Source organism: Gorilla gorilla, chromosome 3 (assembly GCF_029281585.2).
Source record: "Gorilla gorilla gorilla isolate KB3781 chromosome 3, NHGRI_mGorGor1-v2.1_pri, whole genome shotgun sequence".
NCBI lineage: Eukaryota > Metazoa > Chordata > Mammalia > Primates > Hominidae > Gorilla > Gorilla gorilla.
The window spans coordinates 10,580,305-10,606,186 of NC_073227.2; the positions used below are offsets into that span (position 1 = coordinate 10,580,305).

The 25,882-nt window shown below is 46.5% G+C and overlaps 1 protein-coding gene across 5 annotated transcripts in view; it reads right to left on the reverse strand.

The window, feature by feature from the left end:
• The window catches only part of NELFA (negative elongation factor complex member A), a 59,569-nt gene that overhangs the window by 20,483 nt on the left and 13,204 nt on the right, over positions 1–25,882 (reverse strand). For 2 of the 5 annotated variants that reach the window (XM_063705083.1, XM_063705082.1), the window contains 3 exons: positions 20,618–20,749; positions 14,883–14,955; positions 5,974–7,379 (listed from right to left, as the gene is read on the reverse strand). In XM_063705083.1, the coding sequence (XP_063561153.1) occupies positions 5,974–6,216 (243 nt within the window). In that variant the 5' untranslated portion in view covers positions 6,217–7,379; positions 14,883–14,955; positions 20,618–20,749. Of the gene's footprint in view, positions 1–5,973; positions 7,380–14,882; positions 14,956–20,617; positions 25,149–25,882 lie in introns of those variants that run through there. The other 3 variants (XM_055384358.2, XM_055384357.2, XM_019025317.4) reach the window with 2 other exon arrangements.

Here is a 25,882-nt window from a genome sequence, read left to right on the forward strand (position 1 = left end):
TCTCAAAAGAAGACATTTACGAGGCCAATAAACATGAAAAAAAGCTCTACGTCACTGATCATCAGAGAAATGCAAATCAAAACCACAATGAGATACCATCTCATGCCAGTCAGAAGGGCGATTACTAAAAAGTCAGGAAACAATAGATGCTGGCGAGGCTGTGGAGAAATAGGAAGGCTTTTACACTGTTGCTGGGAGTGTAAATTAGTTCAACCATTGTGGAAGACAGCATGGCGATTCCTCAAGGATCTAACACCAGAAATACCATTTGACCCAGCAATCCTGTTACTGGATATATACCCAAAGGAATATAAATCATTCTGCTACAAAGACACATGTACATGTATGTTTACTGCAGCACTGCTTACAATAGTAAGGACATGGAACCAACCCAAATGCCCATCAATGATGGACTGGATAAAGAAAATGTGATACATATACACCATGGAATACTATGCAGCCATAAAAAGGAATGAGATCCTGTCCTTTGCAGGGACATGGATGAAGCTGGAAGCCATCATCCTCAGCAAACTAACAAAGGAACAGAAAACCAAACATTGCATGTTCTCACTCATAAGTGGCAGGTAGGTGAACACTGAGAACACATGGACACAGGGAGGGGAACAACACACACTAGGGCCTATTAGGGGTGGGAGTGAACGGAGGGAACTTAAAGGATGGGTCAATAGATGCAGCAAACCATGGCACACGTATACCTATGTAACAAATCTGCATGTTCTGCTTATGCATCCTTTTTTTTTTTTTTTTTTTTTTTTTTTTTTTTTTGAGGCAGAGTCTCGCTCTGTCGCCTAGGCTGGAGTGCAGTGGCGTGATCTCGGCTCACTGCAAGCTCCACCTCCCGGGTTCACGCCACTCTCCTGCCTCAGCCTCAGCCTCCCGAGTAGCTGGGACTACAGGCGCACGCCGCCACGCCTGGCTAATTTTTTGTATTTTTAGTAGAGACGGGATTTCACCGTCTTAGCCAGGATGGTCTTGATCTCCTGACCTTGTGATCCATCCACCTCGGCCTCCCAAAGTGCTGGGATTACAAGCGTGAGCCACCGCGCCCGGCCCCCCTTTTTTTTTTTTAAAAAGAAGAAATAAAGGCCGGGAGCAGTGGCTCATGCCTGTAATCCCAGCACTTTGGGAGGCCAAGGCAGGTGGATCACAAGGTCAAGAGATGGAGACCATCCTGGCCAACATGGTGAAACCCCGTCTTCACTAAAAATACAAAAATTAGCTAATTAGCTGGGCATGGTGGCGCGTGTCTCTAGTCCCAGCTACTGGGGAGGCTGAGGCAGGAGAATCCCTTGAACCTGGGAGGCGCAGGTTGTGGTGAGCCGAGATGGCGCCACTGCACTCCAGCCTGGCGACAGGGCAAGACTCTGTTTCAAAAAAAAAGAAAAAAAAAGAAGAAGAAGAAAAAGGAAAACATTACATTAAGTGAAAGAAGTCAGGCACAAAAGACCAGATGTATGATTCTATTTATATAAAATATCCTGAATAGACAAATCTATAGAAGCAAAAAGTAGATTACTAGTCACCTAGGAGTGGGGAGGAAGAGGACTGGGGAAATGCTAATGAGTATAGGATTTATTTGGGGGATGATGAAAATGTTTGAAAATTGACTAGAATGATCATCAAACCTGTAAATATACTAAAAACTACTGAACTGTACATTTTAAATGGTGAACTATCTGGCATAATTATATGGTACATAAATAATATCTTTTTTCTTTTGAGACAGGGTCTCATTCTGTCGGCCAGGCTAGAGTGCAGTGATGCAATCATGGCTCACCGCATCCTCAACCTCCCAGGCTCAAGTGATCCTCTCGCCACAGCCTCCCAAGTAGCTGGGACCACAGCCATGTGCCGCCACCCCTGGCTAATTTTTATATTTTTTATGGAGACAGGGTTTCACCATATTGGTCAGGCTGATCTCGAATGCCTGGGTTCAAGCAATCCGCCCATCTTGGCCTCCCAAAGTGCTGAGATTACAGGCGTGAGCTACTGCACCCAGCTATACATTATATTTTAATAAAGCTTTTTTTTTTTTTTTTTTGGAGACAGAGTCTTGCTGTCGCCCAGGCTGGAGTGCAGTGGCACAATCTCGGCTCACTGCAAGCTCTGCCTCCTGGGTTCATGGCATTCTTCTGCTTCAGCCTCCCTAGTAGCTGGGACTACAGGCGCCTGCCACCATGCCCGGCTAATTTTTTTGTATTTTTTCTTTAGAGACGGGGTTTCACCATGTTAGCCAGGATGGTCTCGATCTCCTGGCCTCGTGATCCGCCTGCCTCGGCCTCCCAAAGTGCTGGGATTACAGGTGTGAGCTACTGTACCCAGCCAGTAAAGCTATTTTAAAAAAATTCATGATTAAAAGATTTTTTTTACAAGTCTTCTAAGAAGAGAATTTCCTTAACTAGATAAAGGGTATTTATTAAAGACAACAGGGAACATAATGCTCACTGGCAAAACATTCCGAGTTCTCCCTGTGTGATCGGAGGTAAGACAATGAGCTGGAGGGTCCTAGCCAGTCCAGTGAGACGAGAAAAAAAACAAAAGGTAATTGGAGAAAGAAAAATAATATGAAGTGCACAGAAAAATCAAGGAGATTCTATAGAAAAAAAAAATTTTGCAACTAGCAAAACTTTAGCACAGATGCTAGTCACAAATTCATTATCCAAAAATCAGGCTGGGCATAGTGGCTCACCTGAGGTCAGGAGTTCGAGAGCAGCCTGGCCAACATGGTGAAACCCCATCTCTACTAAAAATACAAAAATTAGCCAGGTGTGGTGGTGCATGCCTGTAATCCCAGTTACTCGGGAAGCTAAGGTAGGACAATCACCTGAGCTCAGGAGGCGGAGGTTGCAGTGAGCTAAGATCGCGCCACTGCTCTCCAGCTTGGGTGAGAGAGTGAGATCTCCGTCTAAAAAACAAACAAACAAACAAACAAAAACAAAAATCAATGCATTTCTATATACCAGCAACAAGTAAAAACTAAGACTTTAACAGATACCATTCACAACGGCATGGAAAAATATGAAATAGGTGGTAATATATGAGATGGAAGACCCCTACAGAGATCACAAAGAACATCTAAATAGATATGCCCACACCCACAAATTATAGGATGCAATATAAAGAGGACAGCACCCCAGAATGAACTGCAAGTTCAGCTCAGCCTTAAAATCCCAGCAGGCAGGCTCTATGTGTTTAAGAAGTAAGTATAGAAGATACATGTGGAAGTGTGAAGGGACAAGAATAGCCAAAGATGATCCCGGAGAAAGATACAGTGGGAGGGTCTGCTCCGTCAGCTAACAAGGCTTATAAATAAAGTGACAAGAACCGACTTAGTGGGTTATTAGCACATCGATACGTAAATGACCAAAAGAACAGAGCACAGCCCAGAAACACATCCACAGCAGAAGTTACAGAGCAGATCAATGGAAAAGGACAGTCATTTCAATCAACGTTGGGTGCTGGACTAACTGCACATCCATGTGGAAAATTAGACTCCCTGCTTCACACAATCATCAATTCCACGCAGACTGAAGATTCAAGTGCGAAAGGTCAAACTGTACAGTTACGCCAAGATAACCCAGGGAGTGTTCCGGGCATGTCCCTCGGGGAGACACAATAGGCACCAATGATAGTCGGCGGATGAATACACCATCTATGTTAAAACCAGGAGCTTCTATTCATCCATGATTCCAGGAAAAGGGCTGGGCGCACGGATCACACCTGTAATCCCAGCACTATGGGAGGCCAAGGCAGGAGGATCACTTGAGGCTAGGAGTTCAAGACCAGCCTGGGCAATACAGTAAGACCCCCATCTCCATACACATGCACAAAAATTAGACAGGCGTGGTGGCAGCGCATCAGTCCCAGCTACTACAGAGGTTTAGGAGGGAGGACTGCTTAAGCCCAGGAGTTCAAGGTTAAAGTGAGCTATGATTATACCACTAGACTCCAGCCTGGCTGACAGAGCGAGACGCTGTCTCAAAAAAAAAAAAAAAAAAGGGATTCCAGGAAGCTAAGTCGAAGTCAAAGGACAACTGGGAGATATTTGTAACTGAAAAAGGACTGATATCTAGCATTTATAATAAATAATAAAAAAGACACTCTTACAAAACAATGGGAAAAAAGAGAATTTAAAAGCAGATTTGAATATACAATTCTCAAAGCAGAAAACCAAACAGGAGGCCGAGTGCCATGGCTCACACCTGTAATCCCAGCCCTTCAGGAGGCTGAGGCAAGCAGATTGCTTGAGGTCAGGAGTTCAAGACCAGCCTGGGCAGCATGGTGAAACCCTGTAGTCCCAGCTACTCAGGAGGCTGAGATGGGAAGATCTGAGGTGAGGAGGTCAAGGCTGCAGGGAGCCATGATGGTGCCACTGCACTCCAGCCTGGGTGACAGCGCCAGACCCTGTCTCAAACAAAACAAAAACACAAAAACAAAACACTCTGAAAAATAATTTGGCATGATCCTATGATCCTCACAATTCCACTCCTAGATGTTATACCCTAGAGAAATCCAAGATTCCAAACACCTGAACGTATGACCGTAATGTAGTAACGGGATGATTTACAAGAGCACAAAAGCTAAGCGTGTCACTGTGGCAGAATGGATAAAGTGCCTCGTGCTCACAGACAGGAATACCACGCAGCAGTGAAAATTAAACTGCAGTCAGCTGCAACGTGGATGAAACTGTCACGGCGTCGACCAAAGACACATGCACGCCACACACAAAATACACTATGATACCATCACACTAAGTCCAAATCCGGCAACCAAGCTGTGCCATTTAGGGGTGCATAAATAATTGCTAACACCGGGGAGATGGCACAGAAATGATTACCTTTCCAAAATGAGGAAGGGGAAAGGAAGAAGGCCGTGATTACCAGTGGGAGGCTTCCAAGGAACAGGCATGGTTCTACTTCTCCACCTGTGTAAGGATCACAGGAGTGGCTCGCGATGCTATTATTATTCGTTAAACTGAACAAAAATGCACTTTTCCATACATGTCATATCTCAATCAAAAACAATTACAACCTGTAATAGCTAATAATACATCAGTAGCCAGGAACGTTTAAACAACCATGGGGCTTCAATAGTCTGCAAAACTACTCGGTTTATTTCGCACGGAAAGCGATACAATATAAAGTTTAGGAAAAAAGAAAACAAACCTCACACACCCACTTATTGGAATGACGCAAAACGGCGTGTAGAAAAGAGTAAAACGGACACAGAGCGCTCCGGACGGCCGGGGTCTTTGCGAGGTGAGAACAAGAAAATCCAGTCAGCGGACACTGGAGCTACCGAGCCCAGGCCGCCCCTTCCTCACGCAGGGGTTTCCCTCGGGATCCCCGCCCTCGCCCAGGTCACCAGGGCTGCGTCCCCGACGGGAAACCCCGATGGGAGACCCCGCTGGGGGCGGCGCACCCCCGCTCCAAGAGTCGGTCGCTTCGGCACGGTGGGGGATTAGGGTGGTGAGGACCGAAGGCGGGGGAGGCGGGGGCGGGTGGGGATGAGTACCCGGGGACCCAGGGAGGGGAGTGAGGACCTGGGGGTCGTAGCGAGAACCCGGGGCCCGGCGGGGAGGAGGTTGAGGATCCCAGGGGAGGTGAAAACTTGGGTAGGGGTGAGGACGAAAGGTAGGCAGGTGAGGACCCTAGGGGGGGATTCCCAGGGGGCGAGGAGGGGCGGGGGGTCCTGAAGACCCACGGTGGGGATGAGAACCGAGGTGGGAGATGAGGATCGAGGCGGGGGATGAGGACCCAGGGGGAGGTGAGGACTGGAGGGAGGGATTCGGAGGAGCGAGGAGGGGGCGTGAGGGCGGGGCGGGGGGGTTAACAGTCTGAAGGGGGATGGGAAGGTTGGGGGAGGGAGCGAGGAGGGTCCGGAGTTGGGTGTGCGGGTCGGAGGTGGGAAGGTTGGGAATCTGGGGGCCGCGGGGCGCCCCGCCTGCCTTACCTCGTCCACCGTGCGGCGCGGGAGGTGCAGCGTCCCGAGTAGCAACTTGAGCTTCACTGCCGACGAGAGGCCATGGAAGCAGAGACGGATGTTGTCGATGACCGCGGCCGTGAGCAGGGACGCGATGCTGGGCGGCGCCCACAGCTCGTCCGTGGCCCCCAGCTTGTTGTGCAGCCACAGGCCCGTGTCGCTCTCCCGCATGGACGCCATCTTGGGGGAAAGCGCGCGCCGCTGCCCCGGCATCTTATGAAGACACCTACGCGTCCCTGGCTAGGACCCCAACATGGCGGCGCCCGTCGGGCTGCGGGCCGCAGAGGCGGCGCAGGCGGCGCGGTCCCACGAGCGGGGCTTCCCCAGAGAGCGCTTCTGGGTGACGGCCGCGTCTCCGGGAAGCTTTGTGGCAAAGCCGAGAGCCGGAAGGACGGGGTGCCGCTGAGCAAGGACTATCGGTTTCCGTAAAACATCATGGCGGCGCCCGCTGCCGGCTCTCGGGAAGACCGCAAAAGATGACGTCACGAGCAGGCGCGCGTATTCGCGTCTTGGGAGCCCGGGCTACGGTCTGGCATTCGCAGTGCAGGTGTCAAGCGCCGCAGACTTGCTGGTCGCGCGGTGGGGCGGAGGCTCCCTGTGGCGCTTGCCCCGCCGTCCGCTCTTCGCTTTTTCCCCGCTTGGGTCTCGGCGCGGACCGTGTGGACGCCCCGCCCCCGCGGGCCCAGCACCTGCACGGAGAGGAGGCGCGGCCCTGCGGAGCGAGCCTGCGGGATCCCGGTCGCAGCGCTGAGCTTCCGTCCCCCGCTGAGCCCGCTCTGCCCGTGGCGCGCCGCCGACGGGGCTGCGCTGAGCATGCGGGTCGGAGGGCGCTCGGGAGCTATCCAGGGGCACCCGTGACCCCGCAGTGCAGGGAGGCCCCGGCCCCCAGTCGGGCTGGAGCCGCCGGGCAGGAGCCAGTAGTGAACTTTTCAGTTTTAAAAGCTTGTCATTAGGTACAAACATGGGTAAAAGTTAAACTTCATTTTATTAAATTCGTTTTACCCTTTTGTCTTTTTGACGAGGCCTTCCTATGTTGGCCAGGCTGGTCTCAAACTCCTGGGCTCAAGCGATCCGCCCGCCCGCCTCTGCCTCCCAGAGTGCTGGGGTTACAGGTCGGGGCCGCCTTGCCTGGCTTCTGTATTATATCTTTTTTTAAAAGATCTTTTCCTTATTGTTCCACTGCCATGCTCCTGCCGCCGTTCACAGCTATTGCCACTGGGCGGTGGGAACGCCGGGAGAACAGGGCTCAGCCCAGCTGCTAGCAGTGCCCTGGCCCCGGCGGCTTGAACTTGGCAGTCCTGCGGAAGTCACGGGGGAAACCCGCAAATGCTACATACACATCAGGGCTGGAGCGGTGGTTTTGTTGATTGCTTAAACTGAAGAAAGTGATAGAGAAAATGTTGATGATAAAGATTAAACTTAAAACTGTGTCATGTCGACAACCGTTACATTGCAAATAGCACATAAAATTTAAGAGAATATTTTTTAAATGATTCAAAAGTGTCGAATTCAGCAAAGACAAGTTATTGACTAATGGGTGAAGTTGTGACATCAGTGGGGCTAGTGCTGAAAGAAGTTTAATGATTAGGCCGGGCACGGTGGCTCACGCCTGAAATCCCAGCACTTTGGGAGGCCGAGGCGGGCGGATCACCTGAGGTCGGGAGTTGGAGACCAGCCTGGCCAGCATGGAGAAACCTCGTCTCTACTAAAAATACAAAATTAGCTGGGCTTGGTGGCGCATGGCTTGCCTGTAAGCCCAGCTACTCGGGAGGCTGAGGCAGGAGAATGGCTTGAACCCGGGAGGCGGAGTCTGCGGTGAGCCGAGATTTTGCCATTGCACTCCAGCCTGGGCCACAAGAGCAAAACTCCCTCTCAAAAAAAAAAAAAAAAAAAGTTTAATAATTATAATCTGAGGGTAAGAAATAGTTTAACAGTGGACGACATATCAAATTTAGTATGAGAAGACTGAAAGATACTTCAAGTTGTGAAATCATGATTGAACCGTAAACATTAGTTGGTTGAAATGAAAATTTTTGTTCACAGAAACCTGTGTGCAAACGTTTATAGCAGCTTTATTTATAATAGCCCCAAACTTGAAACAATCCGAATGATTCTGACCCCCAACTGTCTGTAGCTTTCTGTAGGATACGCAGCACTTTTCTGTATACAGTGCTTGATGCATCTTGAGTCTTCAGTTTTATGCAGGAAAAATCCAAGTTAACATCTGGCTTAACCAAGAAGACAAACCACTAGGAGGACTTAGTTACAGCATCAGAAAGCAATGGATTAATATTCAGAATGAAAAAAGGAATGCTTGTAAATCGACGAGAAAAAGACTGACAATAGACAAATGTGCAGAAGATAAGAATAGGCAATTCACAGCCTGGCCATCATAGTGAAACCCCGTTTCTACTAAAAATACAAAAACAGTGGGGCGTGGTGGTTCATGCCTGTCATCCCAGCTACTCAGGAGGCTGAGGCAGGAGAAACGCTTGAACCCGGGAGGCGGAGGTTGGAGGGAGCGGAAATCACACCACTGCACTCAGGCGTGGGCCACAGAGCGAGACTCTGTCTCAAAAAAAAAAAAAAAAAAAAAAAAGGCAATTCGTAGGAGAAACCCAAATACCGGAGAAGCACATGGAGAGATGCTTAAATTCATCAGCAACCTGACAAATCCAAATTAACAAGATGCCTCATTACACCTATCAGATTGCAAAATTAGAAAGCCAAAGTTTTTTTCATTTTAAAATACGGTATCCAGTTGTTCCCACATTATTTGTCGAAATGACGATCCTTTCTGGACTTTTCTATCCTGACTTACTCATCTATCTTTATGCCAATACCAGACTGTCTTGGTTACTATAGCTTTCTAAAATAAGTCTTGAAATCAGGTAGTGTTAATTCTCTGACTTTGTTTTTTTTTAAAGTTATTTGGGTTATTTTAGGTCCTCTGTATTTCCTTTTTTTTTTTTTTTTTTTTTTTTGAGGCAAGGTCTGGCTCTGTTGCCCAAGCTGGAGTGCAGTGATGCAATCTCAGCTTGCTGCAGCCTCTGCCTCCTGCGTTCAAGTAATTCTCATGGCTCAGCCTTGCAAGTAGCTGGGAATACAGGCATGCACCACCAAACCTGGCTAATTTTTGTATTTTCAGTAGAGACGGGGTTTCACCCTGTTGGCCAGGCTGGTCTAGAACTCCTGACCGCAAGTGATCCACCCACCTCAGCCTTCCAAAGTGCTGGGATTACAGGTGAGCCACGGTGCCCAGCCTGCATTTCCATATAAATTTTAGAATCGTTTGTCAATTTCTACAAAAAAAAAAAAAAGGCTTCTGGCATTTTGATTGGAATTGTGTTGAATCTGTAGGTCAGTTGAGGGAGAACTGGTAACTTCTGTCTAGTGAACATAGTATTTCTCTCTGTTTATTTGGGTCTTTAAATTCTCTCAGCTAGGCTCATGGCTATGTAATCTCAGCACTTTGGGAGGCCGAGGAGGGCGGATCGCTTGAGCCCAGGAGTTGGAAACCAGCCTGAGTAACGTGGCGAAACCCCATCTCTACAAAAAATATGAAAAGCTGGGCTGGTGGTGTGCCTGTAGTCCCAGCTACTTAGGAGGTTGAGGTGGGAGGATCACTTGAGCTCAGGAGTTCAAGACCAGCCTGAGCCACATGGTGGGACTCTGTCTCTAAACAATTAAAAATAAATTTAAAAATAAATTTTCTCAGCCACATTTTGTGGTTTTCAATGTAAGGGTCTCGCACATCTTTTCAGAATTGCCTCCAAGTATTGCATAACCTTGATGTGGTTGTAAAGGGTGTTGTTTAAAATTTTTAATTTATAAGTGTTTGTCGCCAGTATATAGAAATACAACAGATTTTTGTGTATTGATTGTGTATCCTGCAGCCTTGCTAAACGCATTTATTTGTTCCAGTAGTTTTTTCATACATTGTATTAGTTTTCTGCAAAGACAATCATGCCATTTGTGAAGGCAGTTTTATCTTTTTTTCTAATTTATTTGCCTCGCTCTGCAACATAAAGAGTCCTTATTTTGGCCGGGCATGGTGGCTCACATCTATAATCCCAGCACTTTGAGAGGCTGAGGCAGGCGGGTCACCTGAGGTCAGGAGTTCGAGACCAGCCTGGCCAACATGGTGAAACCCCATCTCTACTAAAAATACAAAAAATTAGCTGGGCATGGTGGCAGGCGCTTGTAATTCCAGCTACCCAGGAGGCTGAGGCAGGAGAATCGCTTGAAACCAGGAGGCGGAGGTTGCAGTTAGTGGAGATCGTGCCATTGCACTCCAGCCTGGGCAACAAGAGGGAAACTCCGTCTCAAAATTGAGACCAGCTTGGCCAACATGGTAAAACCCCGTCTCTACTAAAAATACAAAAATTATTAGCTGGACGTGGTGGCGGGCGCCTGTAATCCCAGCTACTTGGGAGGCTGAGGCAGGGGAATCACTTGAACCCGGGAGGCGAAGGTTGCAGTGAGTTGAGATCGTGCCGTTGCACTCCAGCCTGGGCGACCAAAGGAAAAAAAAAGTCCTTATTTTTACTTTAAAGCAATAAATTTTACAACTTTACTGAATTTCTAAAAAAAAACCCTAGTGGTATTTTGATTGGCTTTCCATTGGGTTTGTAGATTAATTTAGAGAGAACTGACATCTTTATGTAGTATATGATACACAGACAAGCTTTCATTTTTCTTTCTTTATGATCTTCAGTAGACATTACTATTTTTCTCCATACAGTTTTTTTTTTTTAAGAGAGGGTCTCACTCTGTTGCCCAGGCTGGAATGCAGTGGTGCGATCTCAGCTCACTGCAGCCTCCACCTCCCAAGCTCAAGCGATTCTCATGCCTCAGCCTTTCAAGTAGCTGGGACTACAGGCATATGCTACCATGCCCAGCTAATTTTTGTGTTTTTCTCTTTTTTGATATAGAGTCTCGCTCTGTTGGTGAGGCTGGGATGCAGTGGCGCGATCTCGGCTCACTGCAACCTCCGCCTCCCGGGGTCAAGCAATTCTCCTGCCTCTCACCTTCCCTAGTAGCCTCCGCCTCCCGGGTTCAAGTGATTCTCATGGCTCAGCCTCCTGAGTAGCTGGGATTACAGGCATGCAACACCAAGCCTGGCTAATTTTTGTATTTTTGGTAGAGACGGGATGTCACCATGTTGGCCAGGCTGGTCTCGAACTCCTGATCTTAGATCCGCCCACCTCGGCCTCCCAAACTGTTGGGATCCAGGTGTGAGCCACCACACCCAGCCTATTTTTGTGGTTTGTTTGTTTGTTTAGTAGAGATGGGGTTTTGCCATGTTGGCCAGGCTGGTCTCCAACTCCTGGCCTTGAGTGATCTCCCCGCCTTGGCCTCCCAAAGTGCTGAGATTATAGGAATGAGCCACCATGCCTGGCCAGTTCTTTCTTATTTATTTTTTTTAGAGATAGCGTCTCACTCTTGCCTAGGCTGGAGTGCAGCCGTACAATCTTGGCTCACTGCAGCCTCATAGCTGAGACTACAGGCGCGTGCCACCATGCCCAGCTAGCTTTTGAAATTTTTGTAGAGATGAAGTCTCACTATGTAGAGATGACGTCTCAAACTCTTGGCCTCAAGCAATCCTCCCACCTTGGCCTGCCAAAGAGCTGGGATAACAGGTGTGCACCACCGCGCCAGGCCTCATACAGTTCCTAACCATTTTCATTAGCTTAACTCAGATGCCTTAGTGTATTTCATGCTCTTATGAATGATATCCTGTATTCTATTATATTTTCCAGTTGGTTATTATGAATACGAGAAATACTATTTTTTAAGTTGGACATACATCCAACAACCTTTATGGACTCCTATATTTATTCTAATAGTGGGTTGATTTAGTTGGTTATTCTGAATATTTCATTTACAGACAATGACAGTTCTGTGTCTTCCATGTATATTTATACTTTTCCTTTATTATTTTTTTTGTATTGGCCAAAGATTCCAGTCCTGTTGAACATTACCAGGGCAGTAAGAATCCTGTTGTCTTGCTTTCAGTCGTAAAGGTATATGTCCAATTTTTTTTTCACAAGGCAGGGTCTTGCTATATTGCCCAGGCTAGTCTCAAACTCTTGGGCTCAAGGGATCCTCCTGCCTCTACCTCCCAAAGTGCTGAGCCTCCACACCTGGCCCATGTCTAAATTTTATCCATGAAATAATCTAAGTTATTAGTGGATCACCTTTGTCCACTTAAGGAAGTTTTCTTGTTTCCTTTATGTTCCAGAGTTTTCATCCTAACAGTGTTTCTCTTTAAGAAAAATGAGCTTTTCCGCATCTGTTGAGAAAATCTCACGCTGCCCTTCCTTTAGGCTATGAATGTGGTGCCCAAGGTTGTGATAGGATCTCTGATGTTCAACCGTCCCTGTGCTCCTCAGAGGAGCCTTACTTGTCAAGATGAATTATCTTTCAGGGCCAGGGCCAGGGCCCGGGCAAGGGGAGAGAGCTGAGGGAGGCTTAACAGGGGTCAGAACACTCAGCCATCACAACAAATGGTATTTGAATGCAATATTTTAAAAACTCAAAATCAATGCCAGAAAAAATCAATGATAACATACTGAAATTTTAAACAAAGACAGATAGTAACAGTGCCATGTCAAGCCATATTGGAGCTGAGGCAAGAAAACCAATCAGTGATACTGATGCTGTCTTCATTTAAAATTCTATATTTTGTTCACCATAGTTTTTTTGCATGAGTTTTGACTCTTTAAGGTAGTGTATTAAAATATTTACCTTTTAAAATATTTTTTCTTTTAAATCATTTTCCTCTTATAGGAGCTACTAATTGAAAAATATTTATCTTAACAACTATTTTGGAACCTCCTGAATATTTTACCCAAAGCAAGTGCTTCACATACGTTACCCTAATCACAACCCTGTTTCTCTTAATTCGCTGTGAATTTCTTTAAAATTTGCACCTCTGATTATGAGTGAATTGTCCTATAATTTTATTTGTATATATTCTTTTTTATCTAGATTGGGAATTAGGGCTTTCTAGCCTTTTATTTATTTATTTGAGACGGAGTCTTGCTCTGTCGCCCAGGCTGGAGTGCAGTGGCACGATCTCCGCTCACTGCAAGCTCCGCCTCCTGGGTTCACGCCATTCTCCTGCCTCAGTGTCCTGAGTAGCTGGGACTACAGGAACCCGCCACAACGCCCGGCTAATTTTTTTTTTTTTTTTTTTTTTTTAAGTAGAGACGGGGTTTCACCGTGTTAGCCAGGATGGTCTTGATCTCCTGACCTTGTGATCCGCCTGCCTCGGCCTCCCAAAGTGCTGGGATTACAGGTGTGAGCCACCGTGCCCAGCCTAGCCTTTTAAATAAGTTGGCAAGACTTTTCATCTATTCTCAGCAGCTGTGTAAAGGCAGGAGTGACCTCTCCCCTGTTGACTTTGTGTCTGCCTCTGGGCTTTCTGTAGAGTAGGTTTAGTGGCCTTTCAAATCTCAGTGCGGCCCTGCCTGCAAGCTGCTAGAGGCTACCTTCACCTGCGTGATCTATCAGAGACTTCTCTGGCTCTCTCCGTTTTAGGACTCCCTCCTGGCTTCCTGGAAATTGTGTGGGTCCAGGCTCTGTTTTCTGGTGTGTAAATCCAGAAAGACAGTCAGTTTTCTGTTAGGGTTATCTGCTTGCACCATGCCGGGACTCCCTAGCTGTCCTCAGGCTTAAGCTTTGAAAATGGCCTTAAAACTCACCAGGATCAGTCAGGTGTGGTGGCTCATGCCTGTGATCCCAGCACTTTGGAAGGCCGAGGCAGGTGGATCACCTGAGGTCAGGAGTTCAAAACCAGCCTGGCCAACATGGCAAAACCCCATCTCTACTAAAAATACAAAAATTAGCCAGGCACAGTGGTGGGCACCTGTAATCCCAGCTACTCAGGAGGCTGAGGCAGGAGCATTGCTTGAATCCGGGAGGCAGAGGTCGCAGTGAGCTGAGATCACACCATTGCACTCCAGCCTGGGCAACAGAGCAAGACTTTGTCTCAAACAAACAAACAAATTCACCAGGCTGGTCCTTTCCTCCAAGTTTTTACTTCCCTCCAAAATCCGCTTGCTTTGGTTTATGCTCCAAAGCCTTTAATCAGTGGGAGGGTTGGCCTGTTAGCTATCCCGCCATACTTTTCACTGTTACATGAGTCCATTAAGTGATATGTTTGCTTATTTTTATTCTTATTTTTTTGAGACGGATTCTCACTCTGTCGCCCAGGCTGGAGTGCAGTAGTGTGATCGTGGCTCACTGCAAGCTCCGCCTCCCGGGTTCTGGCCGTTCTCCTGCCTCAGCCTCCTGAGTATCTGGGACTACAAGTCGCCCGCCACCACGCCCGGCTAATTTTTTGTATTTTTATTAGAGATGGGGTTTCACCGTGTTAGCCAGCATGGTCTCGATCTCCTCACCTCATGATCCGCCTGCCTCAGCCTCCCAAAGTGCTGGGATTACAGGTGTGAGCCACCACCCCCAGCCATGTTTGCTTATTTTTTAAGGTGCCCTAGATCAAATTAAAGAAGTTCCCTTCTATTCCTAATTTGCTATAGGTTTTTAAAAATCATGACCAAACATTTAATTTTATCAAATGTTCTTATAAAATGTTTTGTTGTGCATACACTGAGATGATTGTATGTTTTTTTCACCTTTATTTTGTAAATGTGATGAATTACATTGATTGCCTTTCAAATTACATAAACCTTACTTTCCTAGAATAAGCCCAATTTGGACTATGTTATTCTTTTTTACACGTTGCTAGATTTCGCTTGTTAGTATTTTATCTAGACTACTAATGCTTTGTTCATGAGTGAGGAGAGCCTTTACAGTGTTGGGTTAAGTTTATGCAGCCTCTTGCAGTGAGTGGATCCCTCTTCTCACCTTACCTGGGAGAAGCCCTCTAGGTCATCACCACACCAGCAGCCAGTCCTAATCGGCTGCTACGACGGCTCCTGGAAGCTGGAGAAAAAAATGATGACAGAAAATGAGGTGGAAGGCCGGGCACAGTGGCTCATGCCTGTAATCCCAGCACTTTGGGAAGCCGAGGCAGGTGGATCACGAGGTCAAGAGATCAAGGCCATCCTGGCCAACCTGGTGAAACCCTGTCTCTACTAAAAATACAAAAATTAACTGGGCGTGGTGGCTCATGCCTGTAATCCCAGCTACACAGGAGGCTGAGGCAGGAGAATTGCTTGAACCTGGGAGGTGGAGGTTGCCGTGAGCTGAGATCGTGCCATTACACTCCAGCCTGGGCACCAAGCGTGAGACTCCATCTCAAAAAAAAAAAAAAAGAAAGAAAGAAAATGAAAAAAAAAAAGAGATGGAAAAGACAGAGGGGCCTTGGCAGAATATTGAGGACGGGATGAGAATTGAGACCACCTGTGTCCACTTAACTCTTGGGATCAAGAGCTGAGATCACCCATGTCAACCTGATTTAATGATTATTTCCAGAAAATTTTTTCCAGGAAGATAAAACTAAATCAGTCAATCACTGTTTGCTTCAGGAAAATCTTGCAGAACAATGTATCCTGGCACATAGTTTACCAATCTGGGAACCAGCTCACTCATCAGAACCTTCATCTGGCTGTGTTTCTCTGTCCTGCACTGTTGGGCCATAAGCTTTGTCCTATCCCAGTGAGTCCTTGCATTGAAAGACAGACCATCAACCATCTGAGCCCAGATTCTAAAATCCTATGAGGCCAGGCGCACTTTGGGAGGCTGAGGTGGGAGGATTGCGTAAGCCCAGGAGTTAGAGACCAGCCTTGGCAACACAGCAAGACTCTGTCTCCACAAAACACTGAAAAATTAGCCGGGTGTGGTGGAGCACACCTGTAGTCCTAGCTACTTGAGAGGTTGATGGGGGAGGATTGCTTGAGCCCAGGAGGTTGAGGCTGCAGTGAGCTGTGGCTGCACCACTGCAATCTAGCCCGGGCAACAGAGCAAGACCCTGTCTCTAAAAATAAACAAGTTTTCTGGGAGTCACTGTTGAGTTGTTGGCAGTGAATGGTCCTAAATGTTCCCATGGGATTCAGCTGAGACGGCCTCCCCAGGATGGCCTGAGACCTGCGACTGGAACCAGCACTCTCCCCGTGACCCTCTGGTTTTCTTTTGTGAAAGCTCCTTGTGTTCCAGGATTGAGAAAGCCTTCTTACGTGTGCTTTGATTATCCGATGAGATGAAGATTTTGATCCTTGTGGAAACTACTTTGCTCCTAACAACAATTCTGTTTGTCCGTCTGTCCTTGTCACCTTCTGTTGTGAAGAGCTCCTTGGGAAGAGGATGAACTAACACAGGTCTGAATGTCCCTGTCGCAAGGGCACCAAGGGCCAGTGAGTTCAGATCTTGTGAATCCACTGTTCTTATCTAACACACTAAATCCTCATCTGCACCTTCTTCAGTTTTGCCTTGTTTTCAGACAGATTCTCTGCTCACGCCTGTCCTCCTGGGGAGACCCTCGGGTCAGCACTGCCTTCAGTGGAGGGTTCGCAACCCCAAGTTGCGAGCTCTCGCCAGGGTGTGTGGTGGCTGGGGTCCTGCCCTCAGGAGGGGTTTCTGCTCCCGGGTGGGCGTGCTCCCGCTGTGACCTCAGTGCTCCCCTTCCCGAATGGTGCCCCTTCCCTCAAAGACCACTTCGGGGCCGGGCATGGTGGCTCACGCCTGTAATCCCAGCACTTTGGGAGGCCGAGGTGGGACGGGTCATGAGGTCAGGAGATTGAGACCATCCTGGCTAACACGGTGAAACCCCGTCTCTACTAAAAATACAGAAAATTAGCCGGGTGTGGTGGCGGGCGCCTGTAGTCCCAGCTACTCGGGAGGCTGAGGCAGGAGAATGGCGTGAACCTGGGAGGCGGAGCTTGCAGTGAGCCGTGACGGCGCCACTGCACTCCAGCCTGGGTGACAGAGCGAGACTCCGTCTCAAAAAAAAAGAAAAGAAAAGAAAAGAAAAATTAATTCCTAAAGGATTCCTTTATTAAATAAAAATGGGAAGACGTAAAACCCTTTCAGATCCCTCCAATTGCAGTGTGAACCTTATGACCTTTATTTCACTCCTGCTGCAAGCTCCTCCGCTGCCCCACCCCTCTTTTATTTAGTTTTTTAGAGGCAGGTTCTTCTTATGTTGCCCAGGCTGTTCTTGAACTCCTGAGCTCAGGTGGTCTTCCCCGCTCAGCCTTTCCAGTAGCTGGAGCCCAGGCCCACACCAGCATTCCTGGCTATCTTTCAAAAATTAATTTTCATTTTAATTTTTGTAGAGATGGGGTCTTTTTGTGTTGCTCAGGCTGGGATGCCCATTGTTTGAATTCATGTCCTTTCTCTTCTGTTTGGCCAGAAACCCCTAAGGCTCGACTGCCTCTTAAAGGTAAATCATCTCAGAAACAGGCAAGCCCCTTCTCTGTCTCCTTCCTTCTTTCCTTCCTTCCTTCCTCCTTCCCTCTCTCCCTCCCTCCTTACGTCCCTCCCTTCCTTCCTTCCTACCCTCTTGTTTCTTTTTCTTTTTCTTTCTCCTTCCTTTCTTCTTTTTCTTTCTTTCTTTCTTTTCTTTCTTTCCTTCCTTCCTCCCTCCCTCTCTCTTTCTTCCTTTCTTCCCTCTTTCTCTTTATATCTTTCTTTCTTCTTCCTTCCTTCCTTTCTCTCTCTCTCTCTCTTTCTTTCTTTTGTTTTGTTTTTAGAGTCTTGCTCTGTTGCCCAGGCTGGAGTGCAGTGGTGCCATCTCAGCTCACTGCCAGCTCCGCCTCCCTGATTCACGGCATTCTCCTGCCTCAGCCTCCTGAGTAGCTGGGACTACAGGCGCCCGCCACCACGCCCGGCTAATTTTTTGTATTTTTAGTAGAGACGGGGTTTCACCGTGTTAGCCAGGATGGTCTCGATCTCCTGACCTCATGATCCACCCACCTCGGCCTCCTAAAGTGCTGGGATTACAGGCGTGAGTCACCGCACCCGGCCTCTCTCTTTCTTTCTTTCCCTCTTTCTTTTCTTTCTTTCTTTTCTCTTTCTTTCTTTGTTTCTTTGTTTCTTTCTTTCTTTCTTTCTTTCTCTTTCTTTCTTTTCTTCTTTCTTTTTTCTTTTTCTTTCCATAATTTCTCTTTCTCCTTCCTTCCTTCCTTCATTTATTTTTCTTGAGATGGAGTCTCACTCTGTCACCCAGGCTGGAGTGCAGTGGCATGATCTCAGCTCATTACATCCTCCGCCTCCCAGGTTCAAGCGATTCTCTGTCTCAGCCTCCCTAGTAGCTGGGATTACAGGCAAGTGCGACCATGCCTGGCTAATTTTTGTATTTTTAGTAGAGACGGGGTTTCACCATGTTGGACAAGCTGGTCTCGAACTCCTGGGCTCGAGTAATCCACCTGCCTCGGTCTCCCAAAGTGCTGGGTTTATAGGCTTGAGCCACCATGACTTGCCTGGCTTATTTTTTAAATAACAGCTTTATTGAAGAATAATTTATATATTAAAAATTTACCCTTTTGGAAGTCCAAGCCATAGCAATCAGGCAAGAGAAAGAAATAAAAAGCATGCATATAGGAAAAAAAGTCAAACTATCTCTGTGGGGTAAAGAGAGATCAGATTGTTACTGTGTCTTTGTAGAAAAGGAAGATATAAGGAACTCCATTTTGATCTGTACTAAGAAAAATTGTTTCTGCTTTGAGATGCTGTTAACCTGTAACTTTAGTCCCAACCCTGTGCTCACAGAAACATGTGCTGTATTGAATCAAAGTTCAATGGATTTAGGGCTGTGCGGGCTGTGCCTTGTTAACAATATGTTTGCACGGCGTATGCTTGGTAAAAGTCATCGCCATTCTCCATTCTCGATTAACCAGGGACACCATGCACTGCGGAAAGCCGCAGGGACCTCTGCCCAAGAAAGCCTGGGAATTGTCCAAGGTTTCCCCCCACTGAGACAGCCTGAGATATGGCCTCGTGGGAAAGGAAAGATCTTACCATCCCCCAGCCCGACACCAGTAAAGGGTCTGTGCTGAGGAGGAGTGAAAGAGGGAGGCCTCTTTGCAGTTGAGATAAGAGGAAGCCTTCTGTCTCCTGCTCGTCCCTGGGAATGGAATGTCTCGGTGTAAAGCTGACCATTCCCATTCGTTCTGTTCTGAGATAGGAGAAAACCGCCCTGTGGCTGGAGGCGAGATATGCTGGCAGCAATACCGCTGTGTTACTCTTTGCTACACTGAGATGTTTGGGTAAAGAGAAACATAAATCCAGCCTACGTGCACATCCAGGCACAGTACCTTTCCTTGAACTTACTCATGATACAGATTCCTTTGCTCACATGTTTCCCTGCTGACCATCTCCCCACCTGTTGCCCTGCTACACTCCCTTCGCTAAAATAGTAAAAATAATGATCAATAAATACTGAGGGAACTCAGAGACTGGTGCCGGCGTGGGTCCTCTGTATGCTGAGCGCTGGTCCCCTTAGCCCACTGTTCTTTCTCTGTAGTTTGTCTCTGTGTCTTATTTCTTTTCTCAGTCCCTCGTCCCACCTGACGAGAAATACCCACAGGTGTGAAGGGGCTGGCCCCCTTCAATCTCTCTTCGCTGATGCTATGATTCTATACCTAGAAAACCCTAAAACTCCACCAAAAGTCTCCTGAACTGTAATGACTGCAGTAAAGTTTCAAGATACAAAATCAACATTCAAAAGTCAGCAGTATTTCTTTTCTTTTTTTTTCTTTTCTTTTTTTGAGACAGAGTCTTGCTCTGTCACCAGGCTGGAGTGCAGTGGCACAATCTGGGCTCACTGCAACCTCCACCTCCTGGGTTCAAATGATTCTCCTGCCCCAGCCTCCCAAGTAGCTGGGACTAGGGGTGCGTGCCACCACGCCCAGCTAATTTTCGTTTTTTAGTAGAGACGTGGTTTCACCATGTTGGCCAGGATGGTCTCAATCTCTTGACCTCGTGATCTGCCTGCCTCAGCCTCCCAAAGTGCTGGGATTACAGGTGTGAGCCACCATGCCCGGCCAGTCAGTGGCATTTGTGTAAACCAATAGCATCCAAACGGAGAGCCAAATCAAGAATGCTATCCTGTTTACAACAGCCACACACAAAAATAAAATACCTAGGAATACGTCTAACCAGGGAGGTGAAAGATATTGATAAGGAAAGTTACAAAACACTGCTGAAAGAAGTCATAGATGACACAAACAAATGGAAAAAATATCCTATGTTCATGGATTGGAAGAATCAATATTGTTACAATGGCCATACTGGGCTGGGCACAGTGGCTCACACCTGTAGTCCCAGCGCTTTGGGAGGCCAAGGAAGGCCTGATCTTTGACAAAGTTAACAAAAATAAGCAATGGGGTAAGGACTCCCTATTCAATAAATGGTGCTGGGATAACTGGCTAACTATATGCAGAAGAATAAAACTGAACCCCTACCTTTCACCTTATACAAAAACTAAAGATGGATTAAAGATTTAAATGAAAGAACACAAACTGTAAGAATCCTAGAAGAAAACCTAGGAAACACCATTCTGGACATCAGCCTTGGGAAAGAATTTATTACTTAAGTCCTCAAAAGCAATTGCAACAACAACAAAAAATTGACAAGTGGGACCTAGTGACACTGAAGAGTGTATGCACAGCAAAAGAAACTATCACAGAGTAAACAGACAGCTTACCTCACAGGAGAAAATATTCTCAGAATATTCCTATGAAGGTGCGATATCCAGAATCTACAAGGATTCGGTTCAGAAGACAGGAGGGTTTGGCAGCCTTATTGCCACATTTTCTTGATGTAGAAGTGTTGCAATCTGGAAGACACAAACTTTACTAAGTGGTTAAACAAGCAAGGGCCACAAATTAGTAGTAATGATATACCTACCAAAGGTCCCAGGTGGGGTAAAAACCAGGTGAGACTTGGGAGGGCATTTCTGACACTTGACCAGATTAGCTGGGTCTGTGCTCTGGTTATGTCTATGTAACCAGGGAGCTTGCTCATAAATCTTTTGAATGTTAACATTATTATGTCCAGAGTTGTTAATAGAGGTGCAGCAGGTTTTGTTAATAACCGTACAGACTCCACCTTGTTCAGCTCGTTAAATAATCCAACACTAGTCTGTTATCAAGGATTATATTTGCCATACGGTCTAGGGATTCTTGTATTCCCTTTTAAGGCCTGACCTGTGCTGGTGGCTAATGATTCTAGGGTTTGAGTCGGATTCTTCAGGGTTGACTCGTGGTAGGCAAAGTCACATCAGGGGGCTAAGATTGTCCTATTACTACCCTGACTCCTCCCAGAATTAATCCTATTGCTCATTATCTTCTGATGTTCTTAGGTCTTATGGGGTTATAGACGTGGCCCCTGGAGGGGCAAGGGTGGTCAACATACATTCACTCCTGTTCCAAGATTTTGATATGTAAGGGAAAGCTACTTCTAAAAGAACAGGTGGGCTCCCTGGGGAGCTGAGAGCTGGGTGCTGGGAGTGGTTACGGGGTGGGATTCTTCCCACTTGTGGCCACAAACAAAAATGAACCCAGTTGGGACACAAATAGAGGCCCTATGGGGCGTGATGTGTAGCCTTTGCTGCCAAGTTGGGTCTATAGAGATATTCCTTCCCTGCTCCAATGGGGGTGGTTGAACAACCTTTGTTTTCCAGGACAGGGTGGTACTCCCACCTTCCCAGATTAGACAGTTGTTTTTTCCCCTATATGCTCTGACCTGGGAGAAGGCACCATATATAATTTCCTCACTCACAAGTGGGATCCGATTTACTTCACTGCAGCCTTGAGAATCTGGCAACAAGTTGTGTCAGAACATTGCAGGGAAGCTTCTGCTTTTGTGTCGTTAACAACACAACAGTGAGTGCAAAAGAGAATCGTTAGCACACCGGAGATATAGATAGCCAGCTTTCTGGGTCCAAGTGACAGTGGTGGGGAGTGCGGTACAGGGGTAGGGAGATGGAGGTTCAGGTGAAATCCATTAAGTGGAGGAGAGTTCCACCTAACAAGTAGGGGTCTGGGTACTTTGGGATCACTATGGTTGGTTAGGAAGTCTGGGGAGATGGCTGTGAGATTTTCCAGATAGGCCAGAAGATGGAACTCTCTGTCCTGGGGATGTTGATGACAAACCCAGCAACCATGAAGATGGTTCCCTGATGCTGTAATTTTTGCAATATTTACTATAGCATTCTGTTACCACCCACACTGGATCAGGGTGATTGGGAGGGCAAGCAGGATAAACAGTGGCAGCATGGTGTCCAGTTAGGCCTTAGAGTGGCCTCTACACCCAACAAGGACAAAAGAGGTATTTCCCAGTGGGAGGCAGTTGGCCAGAGTGATAGAAAAGAAGTATTACAGGAAAAAGAGAAAAATTAAAACTCCTATTCCCACCCACAGCTGGTGTGCCTGGCTTGCGTAGTAGCCAGACCCTGTGCTTGCTCACTCATGCACCCCTCACCGCTCTTTGCCTGGCTCACCCTTGGCAGGCCTGGGATCCAAGCTGGTAGGATGAGCCAAGCACAGTCTGCCAGGCCAAGTGGGCAGAATGAGCCCAGTGGGCCTGAGCAAAACTCAAGAAAAGGCACGACTGGCCACAGAGGTTTCCAGCTGGTGAAGTGACACCCCAAGGATCCTGTGACAAACCCATATCATTCTGCCCTGGGCCCCCCCAAATCCCACGTCCTCCTCACACTTCAAAACACAATCATGCCTTCCCAACAGTCCCCCAAAGTCTTAACACAGAAGTCCAAGTCCAAAGTCTCATCTGAGACAAGGCAAGTTCCTTCCACCTATGAGCCTGTAAAATAAAAAGCAATTAATTACTTACAAGATACAATGGGGGTACAGGCATTGGGTAAATACTCCTGTTCCAAAAGGGAGAAATTGGCCAAACAAAGGGGCTAAGGCCCCATGCAAGTCTGAAATCTAGCAGGGCAGTCATTAAATCTTAAAGCTCCAAAATAATCTCTTTTGACTCCATGTCCCACACCCAGGGCATGCTGATGCAAGGGGTGGACTCCCAAGGCCTTGGGCAGTTCTGCCTCCGTGATTCTGCAGGGTACAGCCCCCACGGCTGCTTTCACAGGCTGGTGTTGAGTGCCTGCAGTATTTTCAGGTGCACAGTGGAAGCTGTCAGTGGATCTACCATTCTGGGGTCTGGAGGTTGGTGACTTTCTTCTCACAGCTCCATTAGGCAGTGCCGCAGTGGGAACTCTGTGTGGGGGCTCCAACCCCACATTTCACCTCCACACTGCTCTAGTAGAGGTTCTGCATGAGGGCTCTGCCCCTGCAGCAGACTTCTGCCTGGACATCCAAGTGTTTCTGTACATCCCCTGATATCTAGGTGGAGGCTCCCAAGCCTCAACTCTTGCCCTCTATGCACCTGCAGGTTTAACACCACATGGAAACGTTGGTGGCTTCTGGCTTGCACTCTCTGGAGCAGCAGCCTTAGATGTATCTTGGCCCATTTTAGCCATAGCTGGGGCTGGAGTGGCTGGGACGCAGGGTGCTGCGTCCTGAGGTTGCACAGAGCAGTGGGGCCCTGGGCATGGCCGACAAAACCATTTTTCCCTTCTAGGCCTCCAGACCTGTGATGGGAGGGGCTGCCATAAGTATCTCTAAATGCTTTGGAGACATATTCTCTATTTTCTTGATGATTAACATTCGGCTCCTCTTATGCAAATTTTTGCAGCAGGCTTGCTTTAATTCCTCCCCCAGAAAATGGGTTTTTCTTTTCTTTCACATGGTCAGGCTGCAAATTTTCCAAACTTTTATGCTCTGCTTCCCTTTTTTTTCTTTTTCTTTTATTTTAGGTTCTGGGGTACATGTGCAGGATGTGCATGTTTGTTACATAAGTAAACGTGTGCCATGATGGTTTGCTGCACCTATCCATCCATCATCTAGGTATTAAGCCCAGCATGCGTTAGCTATTTTTCCTGATGCTCTCCCCCCTCTCCTCCCCCAGCAGGCCCCAGTGTGTGTTTTTCCCCTTTCCATGTCCCTGTGTTCTCATTGTTTGGCTCCCACTTATAAGTGAGAACATGCGGTGTTTGGTTTTTGTTCCTGCGTTAGTTTGCTGAGGATAATGGCTTCCAGCTTCATCCACATCCCTGCATATGACATGATCTCATTCCTTTTTATGACTGCATAGTATTTCATGGTGTACATATACCACATTTTCTTTATCAAATCTATCGTTGATGGGCATTTGGGTTGATTCCATGTCTTTGCTATTGTGAATAGTGCTGCAATGAACATACACATGCATGTATCTTTATAATAGAATGATTTATATTCCTTTGGGTATATACCCAGTAATGGGATTGCTGGGTCAAATGGTATTTCCCATTCTAAATCTTTGAGGAATTGCCATACTGTCTTCCACAATGGTTGAACTAATTTACATTCCAACCAACAGTGTAAAAAGTGTTCCCATTTCTCTGCAACCTTGCCAGTGTCTGTTGTTTGTTGACTTTTTAATAATCGCCATTCTGACTAGCATGAAATGGTATCTCATTGTGGTTTTGATTTGCATTTCTCTGATGATCAGTGATGTTGAGTTTTTTTCATGTTTGTTGGCTGCATGTATGTCTTCTTTTGAGAATTGTCTGTTCATGCCCTTTGCCTACTTTTTAATGTGTTTTTTTTTCTTGTAAATTTGCTTAAGTTCCTTGTAGATTCTGGATATTAGACTTTCGTCAGACTGATAGATTGCAAAATTTTCCTCCCATTCTGTAGATTGTCTGTTTGCTCTGATGATAGTTTCTTTTGCTGTGCAGAAGCGCTTTAGTTTGATTAGATCCCATTTGTCAATTTTTCCTTTTGCTGCAATTGCTTTTGGCAATTTCATCATAAAATCTTTGCCCATGCCTATGTCCTGAATGGTATTGCCTAGATTTCCTTCTAGGGTTTTTATAGTTTGGGTCTTACATTTGAGTCTTAAATCCATCTTGAGTTAATTTTTATACAAGGTGTAAGGAAGGGTCCAGTTTCAATTTCTGCATATGTCTACCCAGTTCTCCCAGCACCATTTATTAAATAGGGAATCCTTTCCCCACTGCTTATTTCTGTCAGGTTTGTCAAAGATCAGATGGTTGTAGATGTAGAGTTTTATTTCTGAGTTTTCTATTCTGTTCCATTGGTCTGTGTGCCTGTTTTTGTACCAGTACCATGCTGTTTTGGTTACTGTAGCCTTGTAGAATAGTTTGAAGTCGGTTAGTGTGATGCCTCCAGCTTTGTTCTCTTTGCTTAGAATTGTCCTGGCTATACAAGCTCTTTTACGGTTCCACATGAATTTTAAAATAGTTATTTCTAATTCTGTGAGCAATGTCAATGGTAGTTTAATGGGAATAGCATTAAATATATAAATTGCTTTGGGCAGTATGGCCATTTTCATGATATTGCTTCTTCCTATCCATGAACATAAAATGTTTTTACATCTCTTTGTGTCCTCTCTGATTTCCTTGAGCAGTGGTTTGTAGTTCTCCTTGAAGAGGTCCTTCACATCCCTTGTTAGCTCTATTCGTACGTATTTTATTATCTTTGAGGCAATTGTAAATGGAAACTCATTCATGATTTGGCTCTCTGCTTGTCTGTTGTTGGTGTATAAGAATGCTTGTGATTTATGCACATTGATTTTGTATCTTGAGACTTTGCTGAAGTTGTTCATCAGCTTAAGAAGCTTTTGAGCTGAATCAGTGGGGTTTTCTAGATATAGGATCATGTCATCTGCAAACAAAGACAATTTGACTTTCTCTCTTTCTATGTGAATATGCTTTATTTCTTCTCTTGCCTGATTGCCCTGGCCAGAACTTCCAATACTATGTTGAATAAGAGTGATGAGGGAGGGCATCCTTTTCTTGTGCCAGTTTTCAAGGGGAATGCTTCCAGCTTTTGCCCATTCAGTATGATATTGGCTGTGGGTTTGTCATAAACAGCTCTTATTA